This window comes from Eucalyptus grandis, chromosome 6 (assembly GCF_016545825.1).
Source record: "Eucalyptus grandis isolate ANBG69807.140 chromosome 6, ASM1654582v1, whole genome shotgun sequence".
NCBI lineage: Eukaryota > Viridiplantae > Streptophyta > Magnoliopsida > Myrtales > Myrtaceae > Eucalyptus > Eucalyptus grandis.
This window is the reverse complement of record NC_052617.1, coordinates 37,264,272-37,282,563: the sequence shown is the minus strand read 5'-3', so window position 1 is coordinate 37,282,563 and position 18,292 is coordinate 37,264,272. Positions and strand designations below refer to the sequence as shown.

Here is an 18,292-nt window from a genome sequence, read left to right as displayed (position 1 = left end):
TCCGATTTGTAGTGCTGGCAAGTTGGTTGTCCTGGTACAGGATGCTATGAACCATCGGTACAGACTACGGTAGCTCATCATTTAATCAATTTTGGCGAATTTTCCCCGTTGCTTTTGCTAACTCAAGAACTCGTCAAACCATGTTGCTCCTCCTCCGGGATCAAAGGTAGCCTAGATTGCACTCTAAAGCGCAAAGGACCTCACAACTTGTTCTAAAAAAGCAATGAAATTGCAAAGTACATCTAGCGATCATTACAGATGCACACTAGCCTGGGAATTCTGAGATCTTTCGCCAGACGCAAACCAAAATTGGTTTTTTTGGGTCTGCAGACTTACAACCAATTTTAGTAGATTGAGTGGAAAATACGGTAGTTCGTACTGGCGCAATTTCTTGATAATTGATCTCAGGAGTCCCTCACGGGAAGAATCAGAGAAAAGCAAATGCCAAAAGTCATTATGGAGAATATAGTTTGCCACAGGAAAGCCCAGAGGACCAGAGTTTTCCTTTATTCTCCCATTTCAGCGAGGAATCTCTCCTCTCGTGTGCCATCCCCTGCCGCTTTAAATCTATGGTGGGGTGGCAGCTTCACATTGTCTTCCCTTCCCTCTTAACGAGAATTTGAAGGTTGAGAGCTGATAATAGATGGATGACTCACTCGACGAATCGCTCATAGAAATTGATAAGCACGAGAGCGATGGATCCTACCTCAAAGACGACGATCCTGATGAATCCCATTGCATACACCTGATGAATTTGATCTTAAGCGGCACTGCTCGACTCAATGTTCTCTTGCCATCGGCCACCATCCTTGCCTTCGCTATTTTCGTGCCAATCTTGACGAATGATGGCAAGTGCACGCCGTTGAATCGCTGGCTGATGGGTTTCTTCTTGGTCCTCTCTGCAGCTTCGTGTCTCTTCTTTACATTCACCGACAGCTTTCGAACAGCTACCGGCAGGTTATATTACGGGATTGCAACATTTAGAGGCATATGGACCTTTAACGGCAGCAGGAAAAGGCCATGCGTGCCTTCGGATTACAGGCTAAGGTGGATGGATCTCTTCCATGCATCGCTTTCCCTGTTTGCATTTCTTACTTTTGCCGCATTGCACAGTGATGTCGTGGGGTGCTATTACCCGGGATTGCCTAAGAAGGTGACCAATGTCGTTCCGCTTGTGGTAGGGTTCGTCGTGAGTGCTCTGTTCGTCCTGTTTCCATCTAAAAGAAGAGGAATAGGGTATCCTTTCCTTCTACAGAGAGACGCCTTCTACTCCAGGCGTTGACGGACACCTCGTTCTCATGTATCAAGCTGTTCTTTTTACGATAAATGGCAGATTTCACTCGATCATTGTAACCACTGCCATACTGTGCCCTCAGCACTTCTTTTAAGTTCTAGTACATGACATGTATATGCTTCTCCGGCAAAGAAGAAAAGATCGATAATCCTGGCCATATATCGCCCACGAATGTAGCAATAATTGCAAATGTCTCAATATCTTTAGAAGCAATCAACAAGTGACGAGGTGAAGGAACTCCAATAAATTTTACTTCCTTGATTTTCAATTCCACCGGTAACACAGATCAGTCATCCCCAAACTATCTAACTTATCAAAATCGTGTTAAACCCATTTCTCTCATGAAATTTCAAACATGGAAAAAATAAATAAATTGGAAGAGGTCTTACGTACAATGGCACCGAAGGGGGATTGAAACCCCAGGCGGCTTTCTTCTCTCCCGGACAATGGCTTCTTTTATCATAGGCAATTTTTGATACACCTTTTTCCAAATATAGTTCACCGCACCATCTGGAGGGATAGGCCCAATGCCACCCTGATGGCCACTATCGTACTCAAAGTTTGGCTGAACTTTTGCCATGTTTCGACGAAATCTATCCTTTTGCTCTTCAGAAAAGCTCCTGAGACGGTCTATGAGCCAGTTAGGCCTCAAGGCATCTGCAGTAGCCACGAAAACAGAAAAGTCTGAATAATCCAATATCCCCTCGAATGGGAGTTCGATGTCATCGCTGATGATGACAGGAATACAAAGACTTTGTATGGCATCAAAAAGTCGGCAGGAAGTGGGTGTGTCCCCAGCAGGATGCAAGCAGAATTCAGAAGAACTCATCCCTTTAATGGACTGCTCTCTCCCAGTGGCATTAGGGAAGCCTTCTTCCATGATCACACTAGGCACCTCAACCAGCAAGTCCCACAGCTTCTCTCGTACTACACCACCCTGTTACACAACTTTTAGCAATAAAGCATCATAAAGAAGTTCCGAGTTACGGAAGGAACTTGTAGGTTTGATCGCTATCATGAATTAGCTGGCAATTTTTCCTCAATGACTTCTTATGAAAAGAAAAGCTTGCCCTTATATTGCACACTAATCCATCTGCTTGCAAGACACCATTCTCAGTAAATGCACATGAAAGTTGATAATTGTGTAAGTATTTATATTGTCTGAGAGAGAGAGAGAGAGAGAGAGAGAGAGAGAGACCATTGCTGACAACTATTACATCTTAATTAAACAAAACGCAAACACAGATCAAAATTAAGAAGATAAAAAAAAGTGATCGAAACTACAGCCAAATTTGTGAATCACCCTAGGATGGCACTAGCTTCGTGGGAAGCCATAAAAGGAAGTAGATATCAACTTAAGTCACCATTTCTCTTGTAATCGATTAAAGCATAACTTACCCGATGCCTATGCTTCGCCCCTTTAAAGTAAAGAAGGGTTTGACGTTTCTGATTCTCCGATAGATGTAACCTAGGAAGCAGATGGGTGTATGGCACGACGACATCCTTGAGCAGTGAAACTTGCGTGTGGTGTACCATGTCAGACGAACTGCCGTTCGAAGACTTAGAGTCGAGCCTGTACCATCCACCAAAATCGACCACGAGGAGTATCGCTGGCGCGATCTCATCTCTCACATGCCACATTGCGACCGGGTCTGCGAAACAATGCCTCAACGTTTAACATAACCTGACAATCAGAGATACAGGATAAGTTCCTAAAGACACGCATTACCCCTTCGGACTAGCATTGCTCTATCTGCACGACCGCTATGCAAAATGTAAACTTTGCCGAATTAGTAAATTACTACATTGATTATCTTCAGCAGAGTTCTGCACGCATCCATGGGGATACTCAGAAAAGCAGAATTCTAGCTACAAATCTAACCAAGGGTCACATCATTCAGCGTAAATTGCCAAGAATCGCCAAAACCTAGCATCAAATTCAGTTCAACACGGATCGTAAAACAACAAACGATCGGAGATCGAACCAATACCTGTGAGAACGAAGACGTGATCCCGCCCGCCCGACCGCCTCCACGCCTCGGAACCCTTCACGAGATCCACCGCCTCCCTCTGCCTCGCGTAATCCTCGTTCCCCTCCTTCCTCCGGAACTTCCCCTTGTCCCTCCCGAGCTGCATCTCCGCGCTCAGCGTCGCGAAGAAGGGCACGAACACCACGTCCGCCTCCTCCCAGCTCGCGACCCTCTCCGCGAAGGACCCGCCCCTCGCCCCGGGCGGCGTCTCGAGGTCGCCCAGGATCCAGTACTCGGCGCTGTACTGCTTGATCAGCGGGTTCTCCGGGTACGGCGGGTAGTCGGCGGGTTTCCGCAGGTGGGTCGGCCGGGACGGGTGGTCCGGGTCGGCGGGGATCCGGGAATCGGGGTGCGGCGAGGACCAGTAGCGCTCGAGGAGGCCATAGTTGAGCGATCTGGGGAGCTCGGCGACGTGGACCCTGATGCGGTCGGCGGAGGGCGACGGAGGAATTTCGGAAGAGGAAGAGGAAGAGGAGGAGCGGAGGAGGGGAGGGGCGGAGCGGAGGAAGAAGAGGGAGGAGAGGAGGACGGTGGCGAGCGCGAGGGAGAGGAGGAGCGAAGGGACGGAGCAGAGAGGCCTGAGGGTCGAGGGATGGAGGATGCCGCCGGCGCCGGCGGTGGCGGTGTTCTTGAGAGGCATCCGGTGATCGTTTCGCTCTCGCTGACGAAGCGCCGACGAAGGAGAAGGCGTCTATGTAAAGTAAAGGCCGGCGGCACTGCTCTAAGTCCAACGTTAATTAAACCGAAATTGTCGTGTCGCCGGATAACAATAGGTTGTGTAGTAGTGAGACACTTCCACTGAGAAACATAGTGAAGGTGCAATTATTGTGCAAATTTTATAGGAGTATGATTAAATTTTCAGATCGATCAAATTAAAGTGACCGAATGCTTTAATTAACACCCTCCGTTTCGGATGAATGAGAATTTTAATGAGATCTTTTTGAGTGCTTTTGCTGTCTTATTATATAGTTTTGACGACACTAAAATTTCGTTCGCTTTGCAAAAAATATGATGTTTTTAGAAAATATTTTTTGTAAATTCATTTTTCAAGGAAATTGATAATATTTTTCGATATTCGATTGAAGTCTAAAGAAAATATATTATTTAATAAAGAAAATCTTTTATTTCATAGATTCTTTCAATAATTTCTTTATTGTTTTGTTTTTTGTTTTTTTCCCTTGGCTAGTCACTAGCTATGACAATGGTTGACAACTAGCTACAACTAAGCTCAAGCCTCGCCACAAGTTGGCAAAACTCCAGCTTGCTAGATATTAACAAGGTTGAGCCTCGCTTGCCATTAGAGCCTGACAAAGGTCGAGCCCAAGCAAGCTCGCCTATGGGTAGCTAGCAACTGATTGAGGAAGAACAAAAACGAAAAAAAAAAATAAAAAATGGAAAATTCGAATTTTTTAAATAATAAAATAAAAAATAAAGAAGGAAAATGTGTTTGGTGAAAAAAATGTTTGGTTTAGAAGTGAAAGAAAGAGGGTGCAATCGGCTTATTTTCCATGAAATAAATGTGAAAAATCAGGAAAATGTTTTTTTTTAAAATTATTTTTTATTAAACGAACGGAGTATAAGTTCTGATATGACAATAATTCAGCTTGACATCAGTTACATAGACTAAGGGATAAAAAGGAAAATACAAAAATACATTTGAAGGCACATTAAGATGGGAGGAGAGAGGCATAGGCGACCGCAAGTGCCAGCCACCCTTTTTTGGGGTCTGCACGAGGGCGAATGGTTCTCCACACCACCACTAGTGAAGGCCACAGGCCGCCCCCGTGTGCAAACGAGGGGCTACTTGCCCTCACCCCGTGCGCAAACCTCACTTAAATGTAAGAGCTAAGTATGGGATTGATCACAATCTCTTCGATTGACACTACTATGTGATACGACTTGCACACAAAATACGTTTTACTTGGTGAGACAACCAGTGATCACGGATTACAAAATACCTTAGAACCATCTTTTGGGACTTTATGGGGATCACATAACTCTTTAGTGAAGCTTTCTTGAGGATCCCGTAATGCTTATGAAACATTGTTGAGGCTCGCACGATGCCAACAAGATCTTGCTGCCGAGAGATGCACCTTCAAGATTTGCCCTAGTTGGGCGCATGTGAGATATGGAGAAAATTATCCAAAAAAATCCTAAACTTATTACATTTTTACCAATTCAGTCATAAACTTTTTAACTTTACTAATTCAGTTATAAACATTTTCACTTCTTGCCAATTAAGTCTATCCGGCCAATTTTGGTCAAAAAATAATGAGGTAGATGCTGGCGGTGCCACGTAGGACCGATAGTGCTGACGTGGACAATATTTAATAATATCTAATAATTTTTGAATTTTTATTATTTTTTCCTTTTTTTTTTTTCTTTTCTCTTTGGCTTTGTTCTTTGCCTTTTCCGGTGGCTGGAAAGAAAAGAAAGAAAAAAATTATCCATGTTAACGCCGATGGTCCTACTAGCACCGCCGGTATTCATGTTAGCATTTTTCGACCAAAACTGATCGAACGGACTCAAATGGCAAGAAATCAAAAGGTTTATGACTATATTGACAAAATTAAAAAAGTTTAGAATTAAATTGGTAAAAGTGTAAGAGATTTAGCATTTTTTGGACAATTTTCCCATGAGATCTAGCTCATTACTTTTTGCCAAGGGTCGCCCGACTCTTTTTGCCAAGGGTCGCCCGACTCTGAAGAAGATCTCGTCCAGGGTTGCCCGAGTCAAAGTAGAAGATTAGACGCCTACGAATCGTGCCTTTAAGATTTGGCCCGATTGGACGCCTAAGAGATCTAACATCTAGCTTGGCCAACTAAAATTCATGCCGCGGCGGCGCTGGGCTTGGTTGGGCTGTTTGGGCTCGGCATCGTGTCACCTAAGGTTGGTCGCCTGTCCCGGACGCGGACTAGTTCTCCGATTTCCCATCTCTGTTTGCTCTTCTCCATCTTATTTAGATAATTCAATTCTCATTTTACAAATTGCTTTGTAACATGTATGTTCCATTAGCCACGGTTCGCGGCCACTACACGATATCAAATACTACGTACAATGGAAATCGTTGGAGTCAAGGTCCTTTGCCTATAAAAGAAAAGACCTTGGTTAGTAAAGAGACTGAGGCGAGCAAGCACCGCCGGCATAGACTGAGGTGGGCCGCCAGGCCCGATGCACGTTCCGGGCGGGCCTAGTAAAAGACGATTCCTTCGAGCTCCGCCTCGCCACCTATATCTAGCCAGCTTCGTACAAGCCCTAATCAATTTTTCCCATCACGAGCGAAGCAAGCTTGTAAGCTCGATGACGAGCCTCGACCTGCCCATTGATCATACACAACACCACCCGCGGATTGCGGGGGTGCCTTGTGTCAGTACCAATTTTGGTCTTGTGGTGCGTAGAGTTAACGATAGAATTGGCGTGGTACCGATTCGTATGCATATGCTTCTCCCGTGGGGAGGGAACACAAGGGCTCGAGCGGTAGGGGGGCCGGGCCGAGTTATGGCCGATTTTTTACATGGCCGGAAACGGTTGGCCATACGGCTGGCCCTCTCGCAGAAGAAGTACGGACAACGTGGCATGCTCATTAATACCCCCACACCTGCCTCTATTTAGCTAACATTCGTTAAGCAAAATTATATTTCGAAGCCTTGAATGTGCGTGGGCCATCACCTAGCCAGAAGCAAGCATTTTAATGGTGTCAGGCCACTTGCTTATAAGTTCCAGGTCCTTCCATGAGCCTTTTTGACGTGGTTAGTTTCCAAACCGAGCACATTTCGGCTCCCCTGGCTTTTGGACAGTCGTACGCAAAGTTGGCCTTTCTTGTCGCAGACCGTAGCATCTATGCAGCCGATTTTCCGGTTGAGTTGGTGATCCAACGATGATTTTGGACTTGATTAAGGTACCAAGTACTAGTTCGATTTTTGACAAGAATCTATCTAAAGAGCTAGCCGAACTCTTATGAATGTTACTTAGACCCATTAGATGTGTGGGCCGACTTGACCCGACCCGGGTTGATACATTTATTTAAGGTAATTTTATTTTTTGCGACCCATAGCCGACCTAATCTAGAATCTATTTTAAGCATATTTTCTTCTTAAATTATTGTTTTTGAAGAATGGACAATTTCATGGACAATTTATCGAGTTAGTGAAAGAGCTCGGGGGTTAGGTGGAGGGCGCTTGAGAATGGTGGTGAAAGTCCAACCCAGCCCATCTATAAATCATTCACCTAATATTACAATAAGGGTAAAAAAAAAAAAAGCCTACCTCACCTCCAGGAGTCCCTCGTTGTCGACGATGTTTTGGATTACAATGCTATTCTCGTCACACGTAGTACGAGAACAAGAAGGAAGGTGTGCCTGTATGCCCTACACGAACCTCACGCGTGGAGATTGAGGCAACGTCGAGCTCCGTATATGCCAAAATGCGACCCTGTCATCGAGCTCGACTTCGAGAGAGAGAGAGAGAGAGAGAGCGGGAAGGGTGTCTTAGGATTCAAGTCAAGGTTCATTTTTGTAATGATCGAGTTAATACGTTTGGAAACTGATGTCAGTTTTCTAATGACCTGTTTCTATGGCTTTAAGTTCGCATCGAACATTTTTAGTTTCGTGAACTAAAGATGGCGTTTTCAAGGACCATTAGAGATACATCACAACTGCCTATTTTTATTGCAAAAAATAATTTTTCTATTTTAGACATGTTTCTAAAATAAAATCCGTTTGATAAATATATTTTATTTTTCTATTTCTGAATTAGATTTTTATTCTAGATTTAGATTTGGAATAGAAATCACAAGTATAAATTTTCTACTTCTCTATTCTTGTAATAGAAATAAGAAATAAAAACTCTTCTCATTATTCGTCAACGATCCTTCATTTGTTGCCGTCGACCACCGTCGTCGGTCGCCGCCCGCCGCCCGCCGGTTGCCGGTCGCCGACCGCCGCCTATCACGCCGTCGTCGAGTCTACCATCGTCCGAAAAGAAAAAAATTTGTGTTATTATCAAACGAATTTTTATTTTTAGGGTAGAAATTTTGTATCATTATTCTATTTTTAGAATTATCAAATGATTATTTTTACTTATAAACTCTTATAGAAATAGAAATAGAAAAATTTATGTTTCTTCTAACCTATTTCTGGAACAGAATGATTATCATTCATTCTTAGGAAACTAAAAACAAAATAGGGACAGCTAACGGTCTCTTTCGATGCCTGATCTCGGGCACCTATAAATGACATATTTTTCCTCTTCATCGTCATTCACTAAACATGGCCAAACAACGCTCTCCCCCACCGTCCCACCTCCTCCTCCTCCTCCTCCTCCTCGTAACTTGTCCCTATCCGCCCCATGTTCGCGCAAATTGCAACTTCCAAGGGAGGAGCGACGACCACCGCCGCAACTCGAAGGTGAAGGGCATGTTCGTGTTCGGGAGCTCACTAGTGGACAACGGCAACCGATCCTTCATTTGTTGCCGTCGACCACCGTTCATTGGTTGCCCGCCAGCCGCCGCCGGTTGCCGGTCGCCGACCGCCGCCTGTTGTCGGTCGTCAGTCTACCATCGTTCGAAAAGAAAAAAAATTGTGTCGTTATCAAACGGATTTTTATTTTTAGGATAGAAATTTTGTGTCATTATTCTATTTTTAGAGTTATCAAATGGTTATTTTTGCTTATAAACTCTATTTTTCTTCTCACCTATTTTTGGAACATAATGGTTATCATTCGAAACTAAAAACAAAATAGGGACAGCTGACGGTCTCTTTCGACGCAGATCTCGAGCACCTATAAATGACATATTTTTCCTCTTCATCGTCATTCACTAAACATGGCCAAACAACGCTCTCCCCACCATCCCACCTCCTCCTCCTCCTCCTCCTCCTCCTCGTAACTTGTCCCTATCCGCCCCATGTCCGCGCAAATTGCAACTTCCAAGGGAGGAGCGACGACCACCGCCGCAACTCGAAGGTGAAGAGCATGTTCGTGTTCGGGAGCTCACTAGTGGACAACGGCAACCGATCCTTCATTTGTTGCCGTCGACCATCGTTCATCGGTTGCCCGCCAGCCGCCGCCGGTTGCCGGTCGCCGACCGCCGCCTGTTGTCGGTCGTCAGTCTACCATTGTTCGAAAAGAAAAAAATTTGTGTCGTTATCAAACGAATTTTTATTTTTATGGTAGAAATTTTGTGTCATTATTCTATTTTTAGAGTTATCAAATGGTTGTTTTTGCTTATAAACTCTATTTTTCTTCTCACCTATTTTTGGAACATAATGGTTATCATTCGAAACTAAAAACAAAATAGAGACAGCTGACGGTCTCTTTCGACGCAGATCTCGAGCACCTATAAATGACATATTTTTCCTCTTCATCGTCATTCACTAAACATGGCCAAACAACGCTCTCCCCCACCATCCCACCTCCTCCTCCTCCTCCTCCTCCTCGTAACTTGTCCCTATCCGCCCCATGTCCGCGCAAATTGCAACTTCCAAGGGAGGAGCGACGACCGCCGCCGCAACTCGAAGGTGAAGGGCATGTTCGTGTTCGGGAGCTCACTGGTGGACAACGGCAACAACAACTTCCTCGACAACATGGCTAAAGCCAACTACTCGCCCTACGGCATCGACTTCCCCCTCGGCCCGTCAGGCCGGTTCACCAACGGCAGGAACGTGGTCGACCTCCTCGGGGAGTACCTCGCGCTCCCCTCACTGATCCCGCCCTTCAACGACCCCTCGACCAAGGGGCTTAAGGTAGTCCACGGCGTCGACTTCGCATCCGGCGGCTCCGGCATACTGGATGACACCGGCTCGATTGTGGTAAGAGACATTAGTCGATCGCTCCCGACCTCCTCGTGTGATGACTCCTCGTATTAAGATCTACCATCTCCGTGATTTCGTTTAGCAAAAGGAAGCATGCTGAGAGTCTCACGTCGCTTAGATGTAAGAGCTAAGTAGGGGTTTGATTGCGATCTCTTTCACACGATGGCACGCTTGGTAAGAATGAAGAAAATCGCATTTCCTTCCCTTTAAGGAAGAACATGCCCTTGCAGGTCCAGCCCTATAGGCTTAGCTATTAGAACTAACCAGTCGTCTGCCGGCTTAGCTTTCGGTCGTCGAGTTCCTAATCTTCTGGTGCAACTGATCAATCAGGGACAAGTGACGAGCCTGAGCCAACAGATCAGGAACTTCGAGGGATCGACGTTGCCGGAGCTGGAAGCCCAGGTGGGTTGCCGGAGCGGCGAGTTGCTGCCGGACAACTACGTGTTCTTGGTGGGGGCCGGAAGCAATGACTACACTTACAACTACTACTTGAGCGCCAACGCCAACCTCACTCTTCAATCCTTCACTGCCAATCTCATCTCCTCTCTGTCTCTGCAGCTCCAGGTGCATTCAATTCTCACACTCTACTGTAGCCTATTATCGACTCCGTACCATATTCCCCCATTTTTTTCCTTGCTTGCATGGAGCTGTAGTTTTCTCGTAGTTAATGTCGGAGGGGAGGGGAGTCGCATTTATCGATATCAACGTCACCCCCATACAAACTCATCCAAAATTAAATGGAGCTTCTTCCCATCAGGGTTGGAGGCAAACACGTGGCCTTTATGTATATAGACATAGATAATTAGTCGACATAGGTCTATGGAAAATTATTATTGTGGTAATTTTTCCCCAGCTTTGTTTGGGAAAATAAGAAAAATCGAATGTAAGAGAGAATTTTGCACAAAAGACGATAGAATTTCACGTCTCGAGCTCAAAAGAACTTCCACTTCAAGGGAAAATACTAAAAAAGTCCTAAATCTATTGTGCTTTTATCAATTTAGTCATAAACATTTTAATTATGTCAATTGAGTCAAATATTTTCACGTTTTGCCAATTGAAATCCATCTGGTCAATCTGGCTAGAAATTGTTGATATAGATATTGATAATCCTATATGGTATAACCGACTTCCACGACAGTAATTTTTAATTAAAATTGACTGGATGAACTCAATTGATAAAATGTAAAAATATTTATAATTTAATTAGCATAATTAAAAATTTATGATTGAAATAGTAGAAATGCAATACATTCAAGACTTTTTTGAGTAATTTTCCCTTGCACTCGGTAAAAGCTACTTGTCACTTCATTATCGGTACTTTTGGTAATTTTCCCTTGCACTTGATAAAGGCTACCTTATCACTTCATTATCGGTAATTGTGGAACTAGAGCAATGGGATGCTCGTGTTGTCTTGTGAAGTGAAGTATGGGGCGTGGGCGCGATTGGAAAATGTAGCCATGCATTTATTATGCCCGATTAAAATACTCGATGCACATCAATCGGGGCGGTCAAAGTTGACCTTGGTCTATCATTTTAGCTTTCTCGACATGAAATGATTCTTTAATTTTTCCTGAACAATTAAAATAACATTTAGTTTTCCTCCGAGTTGAGACGCCAGCGCTAGGACCCCAATCGACGCTGACGGGGCTGCATCTAAGAACATGTAGTAGTTGCTCTCCATTGAGACTTGATGGCACAAGTTATGTACTGTCGGCGACGATCCAGGATTTGAAAAATAATGAGGCAAATCACATGGATGCCTAGTCGGCGACTTTGTCTATAGTAATAAATTTGAGATCGCCACATTTTGTCGTCCTCTACATGGCCGATCTAAGCTTCCTTCCTTCCTTCCTTCCTTCTTTTCTTCTCTCTTTTGGGGGAGAGCAGAAGCTGCACGGATTAGGAGGGAGGAAGTTCGTGTTGATGGGAATCAACCCGATAGGGTGTAGCCCCTCGGCGAAGGCGAGGGTGCTGACGCGCATCGGTTGCGTGCAAGTCTTGAACCGGGCGGTTCGTCTCTTCAATGTCGAGTTGAAGTCGCTTGTGGATGACCTGAATGCGAAGCTACCCGATTCTCGTTTCGTCGTCGTCAACTCTTACAAGATCGTTAGGGACATCATCAAGAACCCCGCCTCCAAAGGTACGTGCTAATTTCTTATCGCCGTCCTCATCATTTTCATAAAAATCTTATTTTTGCAGTAAAGTAGGTAAATTGCACATATGGGGGTATAAGAAGCACTCGGGACATTAGCGGAATTAAAGGTTTTGGTGCCTACTAGAAAAAACCGTAGTACGAGTGTATCAGCACTGGCACGAGATGCTAGACCAAACTTACATTTAATGCACAAATCGAACAACTTCAACATTTGACCTCACTTTTCGGCAAAATTACACTTGAAATAATGCCACTTTTTTTGAAAAGTATGACACTTGAATGCCACTTCTGACAAACCTCATCGGAAATCTTAGATCGTAATTTTTATTGATTTTGCTCGCTTACGTGGCTCGCCAGAGATAACTAAGTAAAGAAATGCAAAACAACGTCGTTTTGATATAGATTTGAATTTTAATATAAAAATTTAATAAATTAAATTATAAAAAATTTAAAATTTAAAATTTAAAAAGAGAAAGAAGAAGAGGAGGAAGGAAGAAGATGAATAGTTGCAGGCGGCTAAGGGCTCAACCCTCGCCGCCTACAATCTCCATCTCTCTCGCTCTCTTTTTATTTTTGTTTTTTAAATAAATTTATTTTTAAATTTAATTTAATTAATTTTTATATCAATTATTTACCTGGGCCACCTGCAATCTCCATCTCTCTTTTCTCTTCTCTTTTTTTTTTTTAGTTTTTTAAATTAATTTAAATTAATTTTTATATTAATTACTTATCCACGTCAGTAGCAAAACGACGGTATTTTTTCACTTGTCTAGTCACGTAAGAGTGCAAAATGATTCCGTTTTGCATTTACCTCATTATAAAATCGTTATGTCAACATTTTGATTGGATATTCTCGCCGTTGGCACCGATCCATTTTGCTATGATTTTGGCATTTAAGTATCACTATCCTAACTTTTGGCAGTTAAATGTCCATCCTTTAACACTCCTGTCCATCCTTTAACACTCCAGGTGTCCGGCACTCAATTTCTGTCAGATCTTTTGTGATAGGTTACTTTACACACACTAGCATGAACGGCGCAAAATCACTGGACCATCAAAGCAAATAATACAACAAATTTTTCTCGTGGATTGGTTTACAAGGTTCCTTGCTAGTTGATAATCCAACACTTGCATAATAGTTCTTTCAGGATTCAATGACAGTACTACGCCGTGTTGCGAAGTGCTATCGTTTGCGGAAGGAGGGAATGGAGTGCTGTGCAAAACCGGGGGACGAGCGTGCGCGAACAGGAGCTCCCACGTCTTCTTCGACGGGCTGCATCCGACGGAGGCCGTGAACGTTCAGATAGCAACCAAGGCTTTCCTATCTGCCCGCAGAACCGAAGTTTATCCCATCAATGTCAAACGTCTCGCTGAAGCGTAGTTATGTCAGCTTCCTTTTGTCCGCTCTTGTATGAAGATTTTAGTCCCCAGATGGTTAGAAATTTCGTGTTAAGACAGGCTGTCTTGATGTTTTCTTGGCTTTCAATTAGGTTTCTTCTCGTTTTCTTGGTCAGTTGGCTTTAAGTTAGTTGACTGGTTTGCTGGGGAGAGAACAGTTTGATCAACAATTACCAGATCTGTTTGTCTTAATTTTATGAGAAAAATCTATGTGACATCTCAACTCCGCAAATCCAAAAGGTACATCAACTGATGCAATCTTTTTGAGAATGACGTATATGCGACACCAGTATATATAAGCATGATTAATATAGAGGAAAAGCATGCAGGTATCCAGTGATACAGATTCATATGGCATTGGCATAATTTCTTTCAGATGTCGGAGAAAATAGGAGAAGAAGCAGACATATCCATACTCAATAAAAGCTTCTGAACTGCAATTAGCTGAGTTAGACCTTGGCTGAAACTGATTCATGCGTCCGGACTAACAAGGAGGGCAACCTTGACAAGAATTCCCAAGGACATGTCCAAAAGATAGATTGTTCTTTCCGTCAATTTTTCCCATTCAACACACAAAAGTACTGCACAGATGGGTCGAGCATCAATGAAACTTTGAAAAATCTGGAGCTGCTCGAGACCATAATGATGCCGTTTTAGAATCATAAAGAGATGACCATAATACACTCATCAGAGTATCTCTGCACACAGATAACAAAAATGGTCCATTCACACAAAACCTCGGAGGACTCACCTTAACAACAGCGATGCAAGAATGGCCATGATCACGAAGCAAAACACAAACATTCAAATTAAAAACACTGTAGATAATTCTCTAACAGATAAACCAGAACGGACAGGAAACAAAGATCAAATCATCACAAACCTAGATCATAAAAGCTAAACAAGAAACCAACATACACCTGATCAGGAGAACTTGGAGGAGGATCAGCCAAAAAGTGAGAGAGCCCAAACCTGCAACCACCACCACGGCTGCTGCCATCTTTTGACCTAAAGGCAGCGCGGCCCGGGGGGGAAATTACCAAGATTGGCATTGTAGTGGTGCATTCTGAAATAGGACAGATAGTGATGCACTCCCAAAGAGCACCTGTGAACTTTCTTGCAGACATACAATGAGAAGAAGAAGAAGAAGAAGAAGAAGAGAGAGGAAGAAGGCTTAGAGCCAGAGGAGGCAACGATAGCTCCACAAGCAAAGAACTTGAGTCTGACTATGTTGCATTGAATCTCAAAGAACAAAGGTGATCCATGTCTTTAGTTTCCAGATAAATGAAGCTAGAACCAGATGATGACATGTGCCTCCGATGGAAATCCACAATGTTACATGATAACTCCATTTCTCGTCTTAACTGTTTCTGTCTTTTACTCTATTTATCATTGTTGAAGCACAACCACTACCTAAACCACAAAATGGCTATGCCTAGATGGAGTATGAGCAAGCATAATCATCCATGGGTGGAACAAACGACAAAGAAATTTGTCTAATAGCTGAAAATTCCTAGTCATATGACAACTTGAGAAGGCAGACTCAAGTGAGAAGGGAACCTGCACATATGTCCTCCTCATAGAAATTTTGACTGGCTACTGCCTTCAGAAACATTTGACTCTTCCAGGATCTCCTGTGGAATCATCTTTAGATGTTCCTTGTAGAAAGTTTGGCCAAAACTCTTTTAGTTTTCTTACTATGCGATTCTCCAGCTGACTTGTCCCCAGGACGACTTCTTCTAGAATTGTACTTCGGAGACAAATTTGACTCCCTAATCCCATTTCCTCTTGGTGAGGCATTTCTATGAGCTCTAGTTCGAGTCTGTCTAACATTGCCATTTTCTTCATCACCTTCAAAATCGTCATCTTCATCTTCATCACCATCCTCGACCTCAGAACCTGACATACTTTCAGCATCATCCTCATCCCCATTTTCATCCTCGACTTCTCTTTGATGGTCAGAACCATCAGAGACCTTCTTCGTTTGCTTAGAACCAGAGGTAGCAATCACTTTCTTCTCTTCCTTCACCTTGTTCATCAGGTGAATATATCTATTCCTCATATCCATCAAAGGATGCTGCTCAATTAAGGAACCCCTTTTAAATGCCTCTTTCAAAACCACAGTGTGGGTTCTATTCTTACTCGAAACATAAAATATGCCCGGATGATCAAGCAGTGCTCTCTTAAACCTCGACCGAATCCCCAAATACTCCCCTAAACCAAACATATCATCCCTATCTGTCTTCTTGGAAATAAAGAGATTTAGAAGCTCATGTAAGACGGCAACGGCCCATTTATCAGATTCCTCGCTACTTTGCGATAAATGCAACCCATTTTCATAAGGGGAAATGTAAGGGAGCCTCTGCCACTCGTCAATCCACTTCTTTAGCTTTTTATCCATCTCAAAACCTTTTGAAGGATGCATAGTGAACTCGATTGGCTTACCTTTCGTATGATTAACCGCTCTCTTTTCCATGACCGATTTCGCCAAGTCGCTGCTCCAACAAACTAATTCAAGAACTCGAACTCCCTCGCCATCCACTACTCGAAAACAATCAGGGAACTCCGGAACTATGCTCTGGACAAAATCTTGGGGCAAACCCATGTCCCATTTCAGCCCATCAATCACGTCCAACGGCATCTTGAGGACCTTCGATATCATCAGCAGCTTCAAAACCCTATCCGCAGCCTCCTGCCGGTAGCTCTCCCTCTGATAAACCAGCTGCTCCTCCGCATCCAGCTCCAAGACCTCATCCGTGAGCTTGAAATGGGGGTGGACCCCGACGTTCCCGGGCAAGAACTCCGCGAACACCGACGGGTACCGGCGGACGAAGTCGATGGGGCGGATCGGGATGCGGAGGTCGTCTCTGCCCTCGGCGATGGCGGAAATGGGGAGCGACTTCGAGGGCTCCGACTTGAGGAGGTTCTTGAGGTTGACGACGGGTATCAAGAACTTCTCTCTCTCGACGGCGTGGTCGAGGCCGCGGTCGCGGACGCACACGACGGGGGTTACTGCTGCGGCGTCGCCGGCGCCGCCACCGCCGGGAGGGGCTCGGCCCGGGGCCGGCGAGAGGGGGTGGCCGTCGAGAGAGGATCTGCCGATGCGCTTCGGGAGAGCCGATCTCATGGCTAGATTAGGCGCGGAAGGAGATCGGGGTCGCTTCGCGGCAAGAAGATGGTGGGTGTTCTTGAGGAAGAGGCTGAGGTTTATGCAAGAACAGGGGCTTCGAGAGCGTCCAGGGTTTAAGGATCGGCCGTCGCTTCTCCCCCACCCAACTATTATAATTAGTCCAACAAAAAAAAAAAAAAACTAATTATACCAATTTTTTACCCAAAATAAATAATTATGCCAATTCAATTCCAAATCAATCTCATAACGATTTTACTCATAAAAGTAAAAAGTAAAAAAAAAAAAGCTACCAAAAACTCTAAATTATGTCTACTTTAATACATTCATCCTCAATTTTTTTTTTTTGTAACATGAAAGACATTAAATTTATATTCATATAATAGATTTACCTTTTGTTATGATTTTGTTAGAAAGTAGCTGACGTGAAAAACAAAAATGATTTGGACTATAAGGACATTGTTTTCATCTTATATATCAATCCTAGTAACATTAAAGCCAAGTAGGAGAGAGAAATTGATAAATATATAGGGAAAAAAAACAACATTAGCATTTTCCACATAATCAAATTGATTGGGGTTAATGAAAACACTTAATAGCACAAAATTTACGAATTTTATGATTTGATTGTACTTTTTAAAAGTTTATGATTCAATTGTACTATTGTGATAAGTTTTTGAACATTCTATACAGTTATAGGGTTCTAAAATATACTATCCTAAAAAGGATCTTATTAACAAGTAATGATAATTACATCAATGGTCCCTGAACTTTGACCTAATGTATAACATGGTTCTTGAACTTTTAATTTGTTTAATATGGTTTAGAAATTATTTGTACATGTTCAATTTATTTTTTGAATTATTTGAGAATGTTTAAAATGGTTCTTCCATTAATTCAATTTCAATGATAATATTAAACATTTTTACATAATCAAAATACATAGAGTTAAACATGTATAAAAGTACATCGATTATTACATTGGACAAATTAAAAGATTATGGACGATATTAAATATTAGACTAAAGTTTAGGAATTACATTAAATAAGTTAAAAGTTTAGAAATCATATTGGCCAATATTTAGAGACTTGCGTAATTTTACTTAAATAGTGTCCTTTAAGAAAAGTTTGTCATTTTTATGTACTTATTTATTTATTTTTGTGATCGAGAATCTACCGGAGCCTATTCTTATCGGTTTATGCCGATTTTTATATCTCGGGAGAAATTGGCTCAGCAACCTATTGTCGAGGCCCCCGCTTTAATAGCTCATTTTTATGCACTGTTTATTTTGTGTTTCATTGAAAAATCAAAACATTCCTCGACGGATATGGTTTAGGCCTCAAAGTTTAACAGGTCAATCATCAGTCATGAGTTCACGTCACCGGTGATCTGTATACTTTCGCGCAGGATCAAAACATTATCTCTACTTTTTTCTTTTTTCTTTTGTTCAAAAGAGCTTCCTTTTAAAAGCTTCCACTG

The 18,292-nt window shown here is 43.0% G+C and overlaps 4 protein-coding genes across 4 annotated transcripts; 2 read left to right on the top strand and 2 right to left on the bottom strand.

Moving 5' to 3' along the window:
* The first annotated feature begins 125 nt into the window (after positions 1–125).
* Positions 126–1,306, top strand: LOC104451952 (protein DMP2). Its single transcript, XM_010066496.3, has one exon. It carries the CDS (start codon positions 644–646, stop codon positions 1,280–1,282), a length of 639 nt encoding a protein of 212 aa, XP_010064798.1. The 5' UTR covers positions 126–643; the 3' UTR covers positions 1,283–1,306.
* Positions 1,307–1,515: 209 nt separating this feature from the next.
* On the bottom strand, positions 1,516–4,070 carry LOC104449540 (probable arabinosyltransferase ARAD1). The gene is made up of 3 exons (XM_010063723.3): positions 3,286–4,070; positions 2,693–2,946; positions 1,516–2,231 (listed from the first exon to the last, which is right to left on the bottom strand). Exons 1-3 carry the CDS (start codon positions 3,962–3,964, stop codon positions 1,680–1,682), a joined length of 1,485 nt encoding a protein of 494 aa, XP_010062025.2. The 5' UTR covers positions 3,965–4,070; the 3' UTR covers positions 1,516–1,679.
* A 5,630-nt stretch (positions 4,071–9,700) lies between these two features.
* On the top strand, positions 9,701–14,012 carry LOC104449537 (GDSL esterase/lipase At1g29670). Its single transcript, XM_010063721.2, has 4 exons — positions 9,701–10,129; positions 10,463–10,696; positions 12,020–12,272; positions 13,436–14,012. The coding sequence occupies exons 1-4, from the start codon at positions 9,701–9,703 to the stop codon at positions 13,666–13,668; spliced, it is 1,149 nt and encodes a 382-aa protein (XP_010062023.2). The 3' UTR covers positions 13,669–14,012.
* A 308-nt stretch (positions 14,013–14,320) lies between these two features.
* LOC104449536 (protein WHAT'S THIS FACTOR 9, mitochondrial) lies at positions 14,321–16,920 on the bottom strand. The gene has a single exon (XM_010063720.3). The coding sequence runs from the start codon at positions 16,810–16,812 to the stop codon at positions 15,334–15,336; it is 1,479 nt and encodes a 492-aa protein (XP_010062022.2). The 5' UTR covers positions 16,813–16,920; the 3' UTR covers positions 14,321–15,333.
* Between the last annotated feature and the right edge of the window lie 1,372 nt (positions 16,921–18,292).